Here is a 14039-nt window from a genome sequence, read left to right as displayed (position 1 = left end):
CAAAAGTTTTGAAAAGAAAAACAAATCTCAACAAAATTCTCTTAAGTAATACGTCAAGAAATAATTTGTATTCATGATCTCTCACTCCCCCCTCACTCCCCGTCCCCCTTTTTAGTACTTGGCTCGGCTTTGTCGTAAATTTGATGTTTTTTGGTATGTTACTTAAGTTCAGCTTTCATCATCTGAAACTAATAGTAAATTTTTGAAATTAAATTATTCTGTTGAGTTTGTGGTTGTGCGCAATGTATGCATTTTTCTTTTTATTTAGTTTAAAAGAATTGACTAAAAGGTTGGGAAGGAAGTTCCAAACGTATCTAAAACCTCTGGACAAAAAATCGAAAAACTCAGGCTCAAATGCTCTACAAACCTAACCACAATCATAGCTCTGCACAAAGAAAAGAGTCACAACACAAAAATTCCACTCATAGGTAAGTTGTAGACGTTGGATATTCCTCCAGAAAGAGTGTCACATTTCAGAAGGTCCAGTAACTTGGGAAGCAGCAGATCGAGATGTGACGAGGCACCATTGGCGTCACCGGAACAAGAATTTCTTTGTGAAAAGCGGAATATTCTGGTGAAATTGACAAAGAAGCAGCAGAAACGACACTAGTTGGATTCTTGGACTCGGATTTTTTAGGGGTCAACTCACTTTACACTCACTTTACAATAGAAACGAATAATATGTGAAAGATTATAATTTAAAACAAGATATATGCAAAGACTACTTTTTTTAGTAAGATTTTTTTATCATTTCGGTGAAAGAACAGTTATCCATATCATGGATAATTACATTTTTCAGATTCATATTTTAATTTTTTTTGATTTTCAGTCATTTGTAAACTTTAATTTATTTTATTCTGATTTTAACAAGAAAATTTTGGTTTTAATTGGTGGGGACAGTTCAAAGCATGAAACAGAAATACTTTTTTTTCGAAATTCGAGAATCATTAGAAACCACTGAAAAAATTATGTTTAAATGCATCTAGTCAATTACTAATCTTTTTTCTGTCTTCTCGAAAACGTCAAACACGAACGGTAGATCAAAGAGATAACAGTCCAGGTTGAGAACAAGCTGATTCCAACCCAATGGTTTCCAGACCAATGTTCGTAGGTTTGAGACCAGATTTGTGCTCCGAGAATGGAAATGCAGCAGATGACACGTCCATCAACCGCCGCGTATCTGTCCTCATTGGTTTCCCAGTGAAGAGCATGTGTGGAAACAATATAGGAAGCAATGAAGTTGGCACCCATCACTCTCCCAAGGAACTCATGGGATTCGTCAAGCTCGACAAGTACCTAAATTCGGGTTTTGTTTTTAGTATGGTCAGTGTAACTGTTTCTGAGCTCAAGATCCTGGATCTTTAAAAAAGTTACCTGTCGATGAAGCAGCCATTGTGGGAATGTCATCCAACAACTTCCAATACAAATGGAAGCAAGAGCATCGAGTTGGTACAAGAAGTTTCCGAATTTATTTCCAGCAATCAACTTGGTACCTACAATACTTTTTGTAATCATTAAGACATGCAAAGGTATTGACCAACACGCGAGTCTCTTTCTTATCTCTTTAAAAATCTAAGTATCTTCATGTGGTGAAACTCAGTTTTTGGATAAAATCTAAAATCTACCTGTTTTCCATCCAGCAATTGACAATAATGTGACGTGCAGAGCGATAGTGGAGATCATAAGATATTTGAAGAATTTCAGAGTCTATAAATACATTTTAAGTCTTAAAACTTCATTATAATGTACCGCTGGTTCAATTAGTGATGGGGTGACTGATTGGATTTGGAACACCAGCATGAGAATCAAGATGGATGGCTGTAAATAGTAAAAACGTTCAAATGATTGTCTCAAAATGGTAAACTCACAATAAGCCTGATGAAGTGACAGACAGATTGACTTGTTTGACTTGATCCTCTGAATTTGAAAGACACAAGACACGAAGCGAAGATTTGACCTCCGATGCAACGGATAAGATGCCAGTGGACTCCATCGGTTTCTTTTTGCTAGAAAAAAGTATACTTTTTGGATAGCGTGAGAATAAAAGAATAAACTTACAAAGCAAAAGTTTCCAAACTGAGCTGGGAACAGATAAAGGGCAAGTCCAGATACCGCTGCAAATATCGCGTCGAACGTCAGCGCCACTTTTACCAAACCCATGATTGTAGTGATTCAATACCTGAAATGAAGTTACATAAAAAACCAGCAAAGCAAAAGGTACAAAGTTTGAAAATGCATACTTAGAATATATAAAAACTAATGAAAAATGTGATGCTAGTTCATAAAAACTTCAATGATCAGACTTTAGATCAAAACTTTTCAATCTAATGTATGAGCGGCATAACATTATTTCCAAAAGTGTAAAAGTGATTTTTAGCATTTTTAGCAAAAGAATACCGTTACAAACTCCAATTCCAGAAAAACACATAAAAATGAAAACTATTGGTCAAGTTGACGAACAATGTACATAACACGTTAAGGTTCTCCTATTGAATGGTTTGAAAAAGGGTAGGAAAAAGGATGAGGGAGAAAAGACAATCAAGATAGACGGTACAACGCCATGCGATGGCCTATTTCAAGGTGGAGGGAAGAGAGAGGAAGATGTATGTAGTCGGAGTAGTGAACGATGGAATCTAGACAATTTATATGAATTGAGGCAACACAAGTCGTCAGAAGTGAATCGAAAAGAACGCACTATTTGCGAGACTCGACCTTGGGACACCTATCGCATTCTGCCATCATGTTTTAGATTGGCAACACGTTTTCATAGGAAAGACATAAAGATGTGAGTGAATGGTTATAACAACTAAACCGAGATTCAATTTGTTTTACAGTGGAATGTAGTTACACTTACTTGTTTTTTGATTGTGAAGTGTTCAGTTGATAGAATTGTATTTCAATACCTAACTATGTACGATATGTGTAATGTCTAATGAGTAGTAATAAATAGTAATAGCAATATAGAAAGTGTTCCCTGAACAAATTTTGAGGAAAATTAAGCCTGTTATCACACTGCACAGAGGATAAATCACATTTATCAAATCTATTAGCTACTGTAAAACCATGATCAAAAATGAAACATAATGTTCAAAAGAACAAAAAGAAGAGAGAAAAGTGCAGATTCTGAAGATTCTTTTGAATCATCTATTACACAGAAGATTTTCCAACCACAATGCAAGCATCCTATCTTTTTGTAGATTTCCAATTCATCGGAAAGGAATTTGCTGTCAGAAATGAAAAGGTGTTTCTGATCTTTGTGATTTGATTGGGAGATAAAGAGAAGATTTATTTTTATTTCCAATTTTACAGTCTGTTTCTCGAAAAGTGTGTGGGATGGTGAGGATGATTGTGGGGCGATGTTGATGGGAAAATGGGCAGCTTCTTTGTTGTTGAAATTTATTGTCTTGTTGCTGAAATTGATTTATTGTTTTTTTTTCTCAAACGCTAAAGAAGTAGATGAACATTTCACGAAACTATGAACAACTGATGTTTTTTGAGAAATTTACTATGAATATGATTTCCAAATGAAAGACACACCAAATAAATCACTGATGATATTTGAAATGATATGAAATGCAATTTAATCATCATGAAAAATATTAAAAGCATTGCAAATTAACATTCCTGCATGAAAAGCTGTACAAAAGACTACAGAAGCTGCCAAAATGATATCATATTTCGTTTTTTTCAGTTGAAATTATCCAACTTTGAGAGTGTGTCATAGTAAAACAATTTTTCCTACAGAGTAAATTTTTCATGAATAAAACAGGTCAAAAACAGATCTAGGTTTTTGAAGTTATCATATTTTCTGGACGGGTACTTCCTAGAGAGTTTCAGGCACTTCTATCGTACAACCAGTTCGGGCCAATTTGACGGATAAATCACTTTTTTGATATGTAACTTGCTAAAGAATGTCCGTACAAAAAAGTTGTCAACTACAAAACTGAAGTGCTACTCTTGGTCTGTTCAACCCATAAGAAGTTTTTGTGGGATAGCTAGTTTTATCATGACGCACTCTCAAAGATTGGCATTTCAAAATAGGTTCCAATTTTTCACATGTATCGGCACAAAATCTCATAAAAAAGAAAATATTTTGGAGGAGGGTCGAGAAACCATGATTTTATACAGCTATGAGCGGTCCAGTTATTTAAAATTTACTTTTTTGTGATCAGGCAACCAAGCTTTCTGCCAAAAATTGTTTCCAGAGCATGTAACAAGAGTTTCACTGAAAGCTCATACATACACTTCTTAACTCTGATTATAAACACTGAGTGAATGTGAACGTATTTCTTATAACAAATTCTAGGAAATCTTAATGTTTTAAAGATTTTTAAAATCGTATTGCTCAAGGAGACTTGAATTCATTCAAAGTGGAATCTATTACACTGCTATAATGGGCTGAATCAGTGTTTTCCAGATTTAACCGTGATTTTGAATCTTGAAAATATTCCTCTACGTTTGAAAATAAATCTGAAAATGTTTTAATGATAACTGACTTTTGGACCGTTGATTTATTATTACTTTGCTTTCTTGAAATAAAACATCAGTTTCCTTCCTAACAGATTCATTTTTCAAAACGTCAACTTTCCAATTCGATTTGTCTACCAAAGAATCAAAAGAATCATCCCATACTCGCACTTCGTCCTCCTCCTCCTCCTCCACCGCCTCTAAAACTTTCATCGAAACTGGCCTGACCTGTCAAAAAACGTTATCAAAAACGTCTCTCCGTTTTAATGATAACGTTCTCTAAATGTACAAAATGCAGCGTTATCAGCGCTCAGGTACAACTATTCCGTAAGTCAGCGTACCGCTGCACAAAGCAGATTAATATCACGCGATCGTTCTGTGGGCTTATCTTATCGGTTGGTATACTGAACTTGCGCCATTAATTTCAATGAAAAAGTTAACGATTTTTTTGTTTGATTATTTCTTTCATTTTGCTTTTGTTTTTCGGCAAGAGACTGCTTTCTGAGAGCTTCTCAAATAACACACAGCGGACTGAGAAAGCTAGGCCATCACGGCCAGCGGGGTTACATTGTAGCCTTGCATTTAGTAGAAAAATGTATTGTTTAGCCTAAAAACACTGTTTTTCCGTTTTTCCTTTCCCACTAATCGTATTTAATCAATCTTCCGTCTTCCATAATGTGAATACTCCTAATGAGATTTCGCTTTAGCCCAATATGGTTCTGGAATTGGTCTTTTTCTTGGTACTAATTGCTCCAGTATTCCTGTGGATGTACTCTTGGTACATTTCAGCAGTATGTATACAATTCAAATGATCTGAAATAATAATTTATGTTCTCAGGTACCAAAGCACTTTGTTAAACCTGGTACATGGCTGCACAAAAAGGCTCAGACTAATTTGAGAGTTTTGGAACAGGTAAACTGTGGTTTCAAGATTCAAAGGATTCGTTAACCCGATATGTTTTCAGAAGTACCACCCAAGTTGGTGGTGTCCATTTGGCACTACTCAGACCGTTGTTCGTCAGCTTTTCAGAAACTGCCCAGACCTTCCTTTCGAGAGGTAAGTGACTTCGGTGATAGGGGGCGACCAGCAACATAAAAAAAGTTAATATGGGCTTATAGTAACAAGTATAGTTTGCTTATGAGGAAGCAATTTGCTCTTCAATGTTTGGTTTGTAAGCCGAGTAGGGGTTGTAGTTGATAAAGAAAGGACAAAGATTGTTTCCGACTTTTTGGACAAAAATTTCAAACTGAACCAATTTTTGAGAAAATCTAATTTTTTTAGGTACTGGGCTTGCTTATCTATAACAAAGCAAATGTTATCTTTTGAACCACCGTAATTAATTTTGCAACAATTGATAATGGGCACTCTCAGGGGCTACTGGTAAAGTAAATAACTTTCATTTTGTGATAACAACCTAAACATCGAAAATTTTTAAGAGAAAATCATTTTTTCAAGAGAAATCGTGGAATTCGAGGATGGTGGTGCTGCTGGAATTGACTGGCTCATCCCTGAAGGCACCGATGACACAACACCAATCGTAATCTTCTTGCCTGGAATCACTGGAAGCACCCATGACAGCAGCTACGTCCTCCACCCAGTCATGGAAGCCAGAGACAAGGGATGGAAGTGCCTTGTAGTGAACCCACGTGGACTTGGTGGTGTCAAACTGAGAACTACCAGAACTTACAATGCAGCCCTGCCACATGACTTTGCTTTCATTGCTAAAATGGTTCATGAGAGATATCCAGAGGCGAGAAAACTTGGATGTGGGTTCTCTATGGGAGGGTAAGTTGGAAGTGGAGATAGTTCAATACATTTTTTTTTCAATTTTCAGAATGATCCTTTGGAACTATCTTGCTATGATGGGTGAGGATGTTCATCTAGACGCCGGTATGATTGTATCATCTCCATGGGACCCAATGGTTGCATCTGACTCCATTGAATGCTTCATCCCTCAGACCATTTTCAACAGATTCATTGCAAAGAGTTTGGTGGATATTGTTAGACCGTAAGCTTAAATAGTTTTTTAAAGAAAAAAAATCAAATTTTCCTTCTTCCAGATACCGAGAGCTTTTCAAGGATATGGTAGATTTTGATGCAGTTCTGAAATGCAACACAGTTAGAGGATTCGACAAAGCTTTCGTGACACCAATGTATGGCTTCGAGAGTTATGAGGCTTACTATAAAATGGCTACTTTGGCAACGAAAGTCGACAAAATCAAGATTCCATGTGTCACACTCAACTCAGTTGATGATTATTTCAGTCCAGTACAATGTTGGTGTTGTTAATTTCAACGGTCGAAGACACCTATTTTTCCAGGTATTCCTATTAATGACATTGCTGAAAGTGAAAATGTTCTTGGTATCATCACCAATCATGGAGGTCACACCGCTTTCATGGAGTCCGCTGATCCAAATGCTCGTGGAATGGTAGAGAAGCTGTTGTCACAATGGGGAAACTTGGTTTTCCATGATTATCATTAATTTTTTTGTCCTTTTTGTATCTTTTTTGTAACCACGTTTGAAATCCAATAACCGTATTACTTGTAGAATTTAGCTTTCAATCTCAGTATAGAAAAATGTATACTTATCACGTTCCGTTTCTCATAACACTACATTCCATTCTCTTTCATAGTTTTTAATAAAGATTTTGAATAATTTGGCAGAGTTTTTAAAATTCGCGTCTAAGGTGCGCCAGACAGTTTCAACTGGCTTTAAAATGTCTCGATGCATTCAAAACACTGCTAGAATGCGCCGCAGAATCCGAACTTAATCAGGAATCCATATTTTTCTGGTGAAATTGGTCAAAAGCTCAAAATGCGAAACGTAAATGCAAACCACCAATTATTGGATCCTAACGAACAAAATTTCGAGAGAAACCTTCTTTCTGATCACTTGGTATTCTGACAGAGGAGTCCCTCTGCTAGTAGAATTTGTGGGAAGTGAAATAAAAAAATAATGTAGAGTAAATCCAAATTAACGTTTCCCTCAGTCATGCCAAGTCTCTGGGCGTTCTATTGATATATAAATCTGAAAAAAGTTCGAAAATCTGCTTTTTCGAAAAGAAAACTGAAAATCACTTTTCCAAGTCACTGATAAGTATCTAAAATCCTTGAAAACTTTATAAAAACCAATTCCAAACTCATTTCCTCTATCTATCTCTCCTCGTTCAATGAACATTTACCAATTTTCTTTTCCCTCTCCTTCTCTCTCGTCTATTTGCGCTGAACAAACGTCGACGGCGCACCAGACTAACGGGGGGAGACCACCCAACCGACCTCGACGCATTATTCAATTCTCTCCTCATCTTCTCGGGACAACTGCGCACACTCCCGCATGCTGCGTCTCTTCTTTTCAACGATCCTGCTATATCGATTCCTCGAGACGGCGCGCCGTAGCCCCGTGAGCGTGAGTGTACGCGCACACTCACGGGTCGCTCACAGACATACACTCACTAGGCTACGTCATCATTTGTGGGGAAGGTGGAAGAGAAATGGTGGTCGAACTTTTACCTTCTCTTCCACTTCCATCATCCAGAATTTTAACGTCACTATTCCAGTCGTCGTGGCTCGGTTTGCAAATCAACAATGGATCTCGTACAATCAAGTCGGAAATTGATATCGGATATGATTCAGCTCGCCGGATCCCAGATGAAATTGTTTCTTATGGACGCGGAGACAGTGAGTTTTTGATTTTCAACTTAAAATGGCTTTTATAAATCCTGAATACATGCTTAACAAAAACTTCCACTCTGAAGAGGTGACAAAGCAGTATACAGTTGTATTAGAACCATTTTTGAGAAGGTATGAGTTACTAAACCATTCAAAATGTATCATTTTCGACAATAAATACTTTCAGACTCCCACCGTCTCGTGTGCATTCGCCCAGTCCGAAGTGATGCAAAAAGAAGTGTACATATTCGACAGAATCGAAAACAAAACATCCTCGGAGAACATCAAAAACCTCAAATGCATTGTTTTCGTCCGCCCAACAGCCCAAAACATTGAACGACTGGTCAAAGAGCTTCAAGACCCCAGATTCAGCCAGTATTACCTTTGTAAGTACTTATTCTTGAACAAACATTATCCGAACACGATAATCTTTCAGATTTCACCAACACTATCAACAAATACGATGTGAAACGGCTTGCGGAGTCCGACAAAAACGAAACTGTAAGCTTTTCATTATATTGAAACCATGAAATGTTCCATATTGCAGGTTCGAGAGGTCCAGGAGGTATTTCTTGATGGAATTCCACTCCGAAAAGATTTGTTCACTATGAATCTCAACCACATTTTCGACTCAAGCTTCAATGTCAAGGAGAATGAAGCGGAAAGAATTAAGAGTGGAATCATTGCTCTGTTGCTGCAACTGCGGAAAGCTCCGGCTGTCAGGTGTGTAATTTTTAGTTGAAAATGTTTCAAGAAGAGGACATGAAATTGTCGAAGGTTAAATAGTTCCTGAATTCGAAATAGAGTTAAAACCCGTCTTCTGAAGTTTTCGAAGATGCTCTGGGACGGTGACGTAGAAACGCTGCTAGATGCTGTAAACCTACAGGGTCTTCAGAAATGAATTCAAACCTGGCAGAAGCTAGTAGTGGTTATTGCTTCTTAGCTTTTTTTATGACCAAACTCCAATTGAATGAGCAGAAATTTATCAAATTAACAAGAATTCATAGCTGGGACGGGAAAAAAAAAGAATGCTGCTTGTGAGAGCCCAGTTATCCAAGTTTATTGATTTCTTTTAAACTACTGATGTTCAGATACCAGAAGACGTCCTCAAACTGCAAAAAGATTGCCGATGAAGTCGCGCAATTCATTCGCCGTGAGAACGGCCTCTTCGAAAACGCCAAAAGCGACACGACACTTCTGGTCATCGAACGATCTCAAGATATTGCAACACCTCTTCTAAACCAATGGACTTACGAAGCAATGATTCATGAGATGCTCACTTTGACCAACAACCGTTGCACCTGCACTGACCAGAGCATTGTGCTCAGTGAGCTGCATGATGACTTCTTCGCGAAGAACATCATTTCAAACTTTGGAGAAATCGGTCAGAACATCAAAGCGTTGATCAGCGAGTTCCAAGAGAAAAAACACATCAATAAGAACTTGGAGTCGATTCAAGACATGAAGAAGTTTGTAGAAGACTATCCACAATTCAAGAAGATTAGTGGTACAGTATCCAAGCATGTCACTTTGGTTGGAGAGCTCAGTAATCTCATCCAGAAGCATAATTTATTGGAGATCTCCGAGGTAGGAGTGGATATTCGAAACTCAAAGAGTCTAATAGAAGTTTTTGCAGTGTGAGCAGACGATCGTGTCAGAAGGAGATCAGAACAAGTGCATCAACAAGATCCGTGCGCTCCTCAAGAATCCAAAGACCAGAGAAGTGGTGAGGATGATAAAATTGAACAAACTTTAAACATGAAATGTTATTCGTGCTGTCAAATAAGAGTTGGCCATGTCTAAACTCGCATCGGTGGTGCAAAAACAAAATAGGCTTGTCTAAGTTACCAAGGAGTACTTGACCAGTAAATCGATGCAGTACCACTGGTTATTTCGAATACCACTACACTTTCCGTTTCACAAAATTTATCTTTCCGTACCAGGAGATTCAAGAAAATGAACATTTAATTTTAGGACATTCTTCGCCTTGTTCTGCTGTATGCAATCCGCTATGAAGGGACTCAAAATGAGCTGGAGAGTCTCTACCGGCAGTTGGGACCTCACGTATGTTATTTCTCTTGTGATATCGGAATGAATTTTCGATTTTAGCGTTCCAAAATAGAACAAACGGTGAAGGCCTTACTCAGTTATGGTGGATCCCGACGAAGACCTGCAGATCTATTCGGAGGACAGTCTACAATTGATATCACTAAACGGTAAATTCATTCAGCAGGTGAAAACACCCAAAATCACAAAATGCTCACAGATTCATCAAAGGACTGAAAGGTGTCGAGAACATCTACACTCAACACTCTCCCTACCTCAAAACTATTGTTGAAATGTGCCAACGTGGAAGACTCGACAATTATCCGTTGCTAAGCAATGATTGGTAAATAACTATTGTGAAAAATAAAAATAACCATGAATATGTGTCTTTCAGCGATCGCATGGACAACATCATTCTGTTCATTGTTGGAGGTGCTACTTATGAGGAAGCGGCGTTTGTGAGAAGTCTCAACGAGCGGAGAGCGCAAGGTTTCGGAGGTCCAGCTGTGGTTCTTGCTGGAAATTGTATGCTGAATACTAAATCGTGAGTTTTTCTCTCAATACGTGTGGTTTTATAGAGTTGTGGTCATACGGCTTGGTGTTTATTGTAATTGGTTGGCGCGATTATAAGATGGAATGATATAACGCACTACAATACTATTTTATGGTGCATCTGATATTGTCATTACATAGCGCAATAGGACACCATCCCAGGGTGGTTCTAAACAGAACTCTGTGGGGCATCTAAGCATTATATGAAACATTAGGAAAGCATCATGTGGCGCATCTGAATAAAACGGGATTGAAAAAATAATTGTTTATATTGATTCACAGTGACCTCAATCGTCCGTTGCAATGACAAAACATTTTGATTACAGCGACAAATATCGTTAGTTACAGTGACAAAATTGTCAGTTGCAGTGACCAAAGCTCTATTTACAGTGACCAAGTTGGCATCGTAGTGCTGGTACTTTTATGAAATGAATCAGGCTTATGATGTGTCTTCAAGTTTTGATTTAAGAAATTCCAGTTTTAAAGGATAGCAGTAAAGTGATAGCAGTCTCACGTTCCTCTCTGTCACCTCTACTGACCAGACTGCGCATGTTACAGTAAAAGAAAGTTTAAAGTACTTTCAGTCATCATAACTGGTTCAGTACCCTTTATCTTAAAATAAAGCGACCTTGACTTCAATTTTCACGCTGAATGATTTGACCTCTACTATATTTTTCAGATTCCTGGACGAATTCACCAACCTTGACAGATCTACGGGAGCTATTTGATTGATCCTCGCTATTTATTAATTTGCTATTCTTATTTATTATATTGCCATCCAAAATGTGATATTCCAAACGTCATTTTGAATTCTCTCGCCTGTGAATAAATATGCTTTGATCCGTTTTTTTCTTGTTTTTTTTTCTTTTCAATTCACTGGAAACCGATCTTGACCGAGAAGACGATAGTTATTTCGATCTAACGTTTTTAAAACCAACACACCCAAAAATAGTGTGTGTCCTTTGCCAGTAGTGAAAAACAGATCACACTCACTAATTGGTTAACCAAACTGGCGCCGTTTCGTTTATATTGAGAAAGATTGTAGTGTCGATGCGAGTGCGTGACAGGAGGCCCTCCCTAGCGATGATTCTTGATATCAGTCAGCGAGAAACGAAACCTCAAAACTAAAAACTTTAGTGTTTCATTTCAACCTGAACGATGGTGTACCGTCATGTGAATTTCTTGTGGGTTTTGGTTCTCGTATTCTCTCTTCTATTCTTAGTCTCGACTACAGTAAGCTTTCCAATAGAGGAAACATCGCTAGGGACCATCAACGGTAAGTTATGGTTCAAGTTTTCAGTGTTATATACTTTTATTGTCCATTTTATTCAACGGAATAGAAATTTTTCAAGAAAATAGATCAGAATTCAGTTTCAACAATAAATTCAATTTTTGCAGGAACATCCGTCATTGCAATAACACATGGCAACTCTGAGCGTCTCAAAGAATTGATCCCATTAAAAAACAGCGAGAATGATGATTTCAATATGTTTGGTGGAATGGCTCTCGGAGTTCGAAAACTTGGAATGGATCAAGATGATTGACTTCCTCAACTGTGCTATACGTTTTGATTTAATACACATTCTCGTGCAACTTTTGTATCATATCTTTTCATGTGTTTTGCTCTTTTTATGTATTTTTCCCTTTTCGTTTCTAAAAATAAAGTCCTCTTTTCTATTTCTCCTATTTCCTGTCCTGACTCTCCTCTATCTTTTGTCCGCTAAGCAATAGGAATAAAAGAGCAAACGGAGACATTTCTATGGCAACCGGATGAGTAATGAATCAAACTGCTCTTTTTTTGCTTACTTACATTTTCTTTCATATTTCTCCGGTCGGTTCTATTTGAATATTGCCTCGCTTCTCATCACAACACCACGATGACTTGTTGAGACCAGTGTGTGTCGGTTTGTTTTTCAGTTAAGACATCGGCGTTCCCATCGTCTGGAAGAAAAGGTATGGGTGTGTGTTGTTTTCAATATTTTAATTCGTCTTTCCGTATAAATTTTTTTTTAAATAGAGTAAAAGTGCAATTGATTTTTGAAAAAGTGCAGAAGATGAGAAATGTGGGAATTAGGAGACATGGGTTAGGGAGTATATCTATTCACTAGTTATTCTCTATTTTGTTGTCTCCAGTCTTATTTTTTGGATTAAGCGGTTAAATCTCATTTAAAATATTTGGAAATGTCTTCATATCTGATGTCATCCCAATCAAACTGCTTGTGTTGTGTTTTTTGAAACGTATTGGTTAGAGATGTCGCAGATTTCAATTTTGAGATAGTGAGAAATCAGAAATGTTAATAATCATCATTTTTTAAGAGTCTGGATTTTGACTGACATCTCTGAAGTTTGATTTAGAAATTTCTTCTTTTGAAATTTTGATTTTCCTCATCTCTCGACGCTTTTAAGTCGAAACTCCACCGAATGCTCTGATCCAAAAAATCTGATTTTCAAATGGAGTTTTTTCAATTGACTAATTCGGAGACTACTTGGAAACGTGTCTTTCGGTTTCTGTATTTGATGATTTTCACGTTCTTTTCCAACTTTCAACCGATCACACACAATAAATCCTAGTTATAAATAGAAATCCACTGCAATTTCTTCATCTACGTTTTCCGTTTATACTTCGAATAAGCTCACATTCCGGATAATCTACATGCCCCGTGATTCAAAAACTTCGATGTTTCTTCATAATCCCACACTGCGCCAGTCTTTGCTAGAATTGGAATGTAGGCTGGCAACACGTGAATCAACTTTTTCTCTTTCTCAGTGTGGGACTTTTTACTAGAATATGGGAAAATTGAGTCAGTGGTAGGGAGTTTCTTTCAGTTTCTTTCCTTTTTTAGTTGCACTACTGTAACCCTTGTGTAAAATAGTCTCGGTTTTGAAACAAAAAGCCAAAAATTGAAATTTTAGAAAGTGGAGCACACCACACATTCAAACCACCGTATTTTCATTTTCATAAAATTATGCATAGCTTTTTTCATTGCCTTCCCTCCCCATTTCTCTCAGCCACGATTGTTGTCGTTGTTTTCCATACTAAATCCGCTAAGAAAATGGCGACGACGAGTCTTTAAGCTGCCCTTGCTCTTGCATCCACCTCAAACACTTTAATCAAAGGTCAAGCGGCGGCGGCGTGAAGCGAGAGGCTGCAGTGAGGGAGGTGTGTCCCCCAATAGATGAAACTTATCCATGTTTACTTCTGATGAATAATTTGTTCCGCGCTCGCTTTTCCTTTTTCTCTGTGAAGCGTTTTCAATTCGCTTTTTCCTTGCTCTCTATTTCTCTTGGACATGTGAAAAGTG

The 14039-nt window shown here is 37.5% G+C and overlaps 5 protein-coding genes across 5 annotated transcripts; 4 read left to right on the top strand and 1 right to left on the bottom strand.

Annotated features, from left to right (window-relative positions):
- Positions 1-354: 354 nt before the first annotated feature.
- On the top strand, positions 355-610 carry GCK72_022244 (uncharacterized protein; the record flags this gene model as incomplete). Its single annotated transcript, XM_053734725.1, has 2 exons — positions 355-428; positions 478-610. 2 exons carry the CDS (start codon positions 355-357, stop codon positions 608-610), a joined length of 207 nt encoding a protein of 68 aa, XP_053578291.1.
- Positions 611-993: 383 nt separating this feature from the next.
- On the bottom strand, positions 994-2160 carry GCK72_022243 (uncharacterized protein; the record flags this gene model as incomplete). Its single annotated transcript, XM_003107024.2, has 6 exons — positions 994-1296; positions 1375-1493; positions 1626-1707; positions 1750-1818; positions 1869-2006; positions 2059-2160. The coding sequence occupies 6 exons, from the start codon at positions 2158-2160 to the stop codon at positions 994-996; spliced, it is 813 nt and encodes a 270-aa protein (XP_003107072.2).
- A 3020-nt stretch (positions 2161-5180) lies between these two features.
- On the top strand, positions 5181-6952 carry GCK72_022242 (uncharacterized protein; the record flags this gene model as incomplete). The annotated part of the gene is made up of 7 exons (XM_053734724.1): positions 5181-5258; positions 5306-5380; positions 5433-5524; positions 5924-6253; positions 6303-6476; positions 6529-6743; positions 6789-6952. The coding sequence occupies 7 exons, from the start codon at positions 5181-5183 to the stop codon at positions 6950-6952; spliced, it is 1128 nt and encodes a 375-aa protein (XP_053578290.1).
- Positions 6953-8055: 1103 nt separating this feature from the next.
- On the top strand, positions 8056-10733 carry GCK72_022241 (uncharacterized protein; the record flags this gene model as incomplete). Its single annotated transcript, XM_053734723.1, has 10 exons — positions 8056-8148; positions 8327-8525; positions 8576-8640; positions 8687-8862; positions 9231-9726; positions 9776-9865; positions 10114-10203; positions 10249-10355; positions 10406-10528; positions 10580-10733. The coding sequence occupies 10 exons, from the start codon at positions 8056-8058 to the stop codon at positions 10731-10733; spliced, it is 1593 nt and encodes a 530-aa protein (XP_053578289.1).
- Positions 10734-11895: 1162 nt separating this feature from the next.
- GCK72_022240 (uncharacterized protein) lies at positions 11896-12281 on the top strand (the record flags this gene model as incomplete). The annotated part of the gene is made up of 2 exons (XM_003106938.1): positions 11896-12013; positions 12136-12281. The coding sequence occupies 2 exons, from the start codon at positions 11896-11898 to the stop codon at positions 12279-12281; spliced, it is 264 nt and encodes an 87-aa protein (XP_003106986.1).
- Between the last annotated feature and the right edge of the window lie 1758 nt (positions 12282-14039).

The sequence above is a fragment of the Caenorhabditis remanei genome, chromosome X (assembly GCF_010183535.1).
Source record: "Caenorhabditis remanei strain PX506 chromosome X, whole genome shotgun sequence".
NCBI lineage: Eukaryota > Metazoa > Nematoda > Chromadorea > Rhabditida > Rhabditidae > Caenorhabditis > Caenorhabditis remanei.
This window is presented reverse-complemented; position numbering and strand designations above follow the sequence as displayed.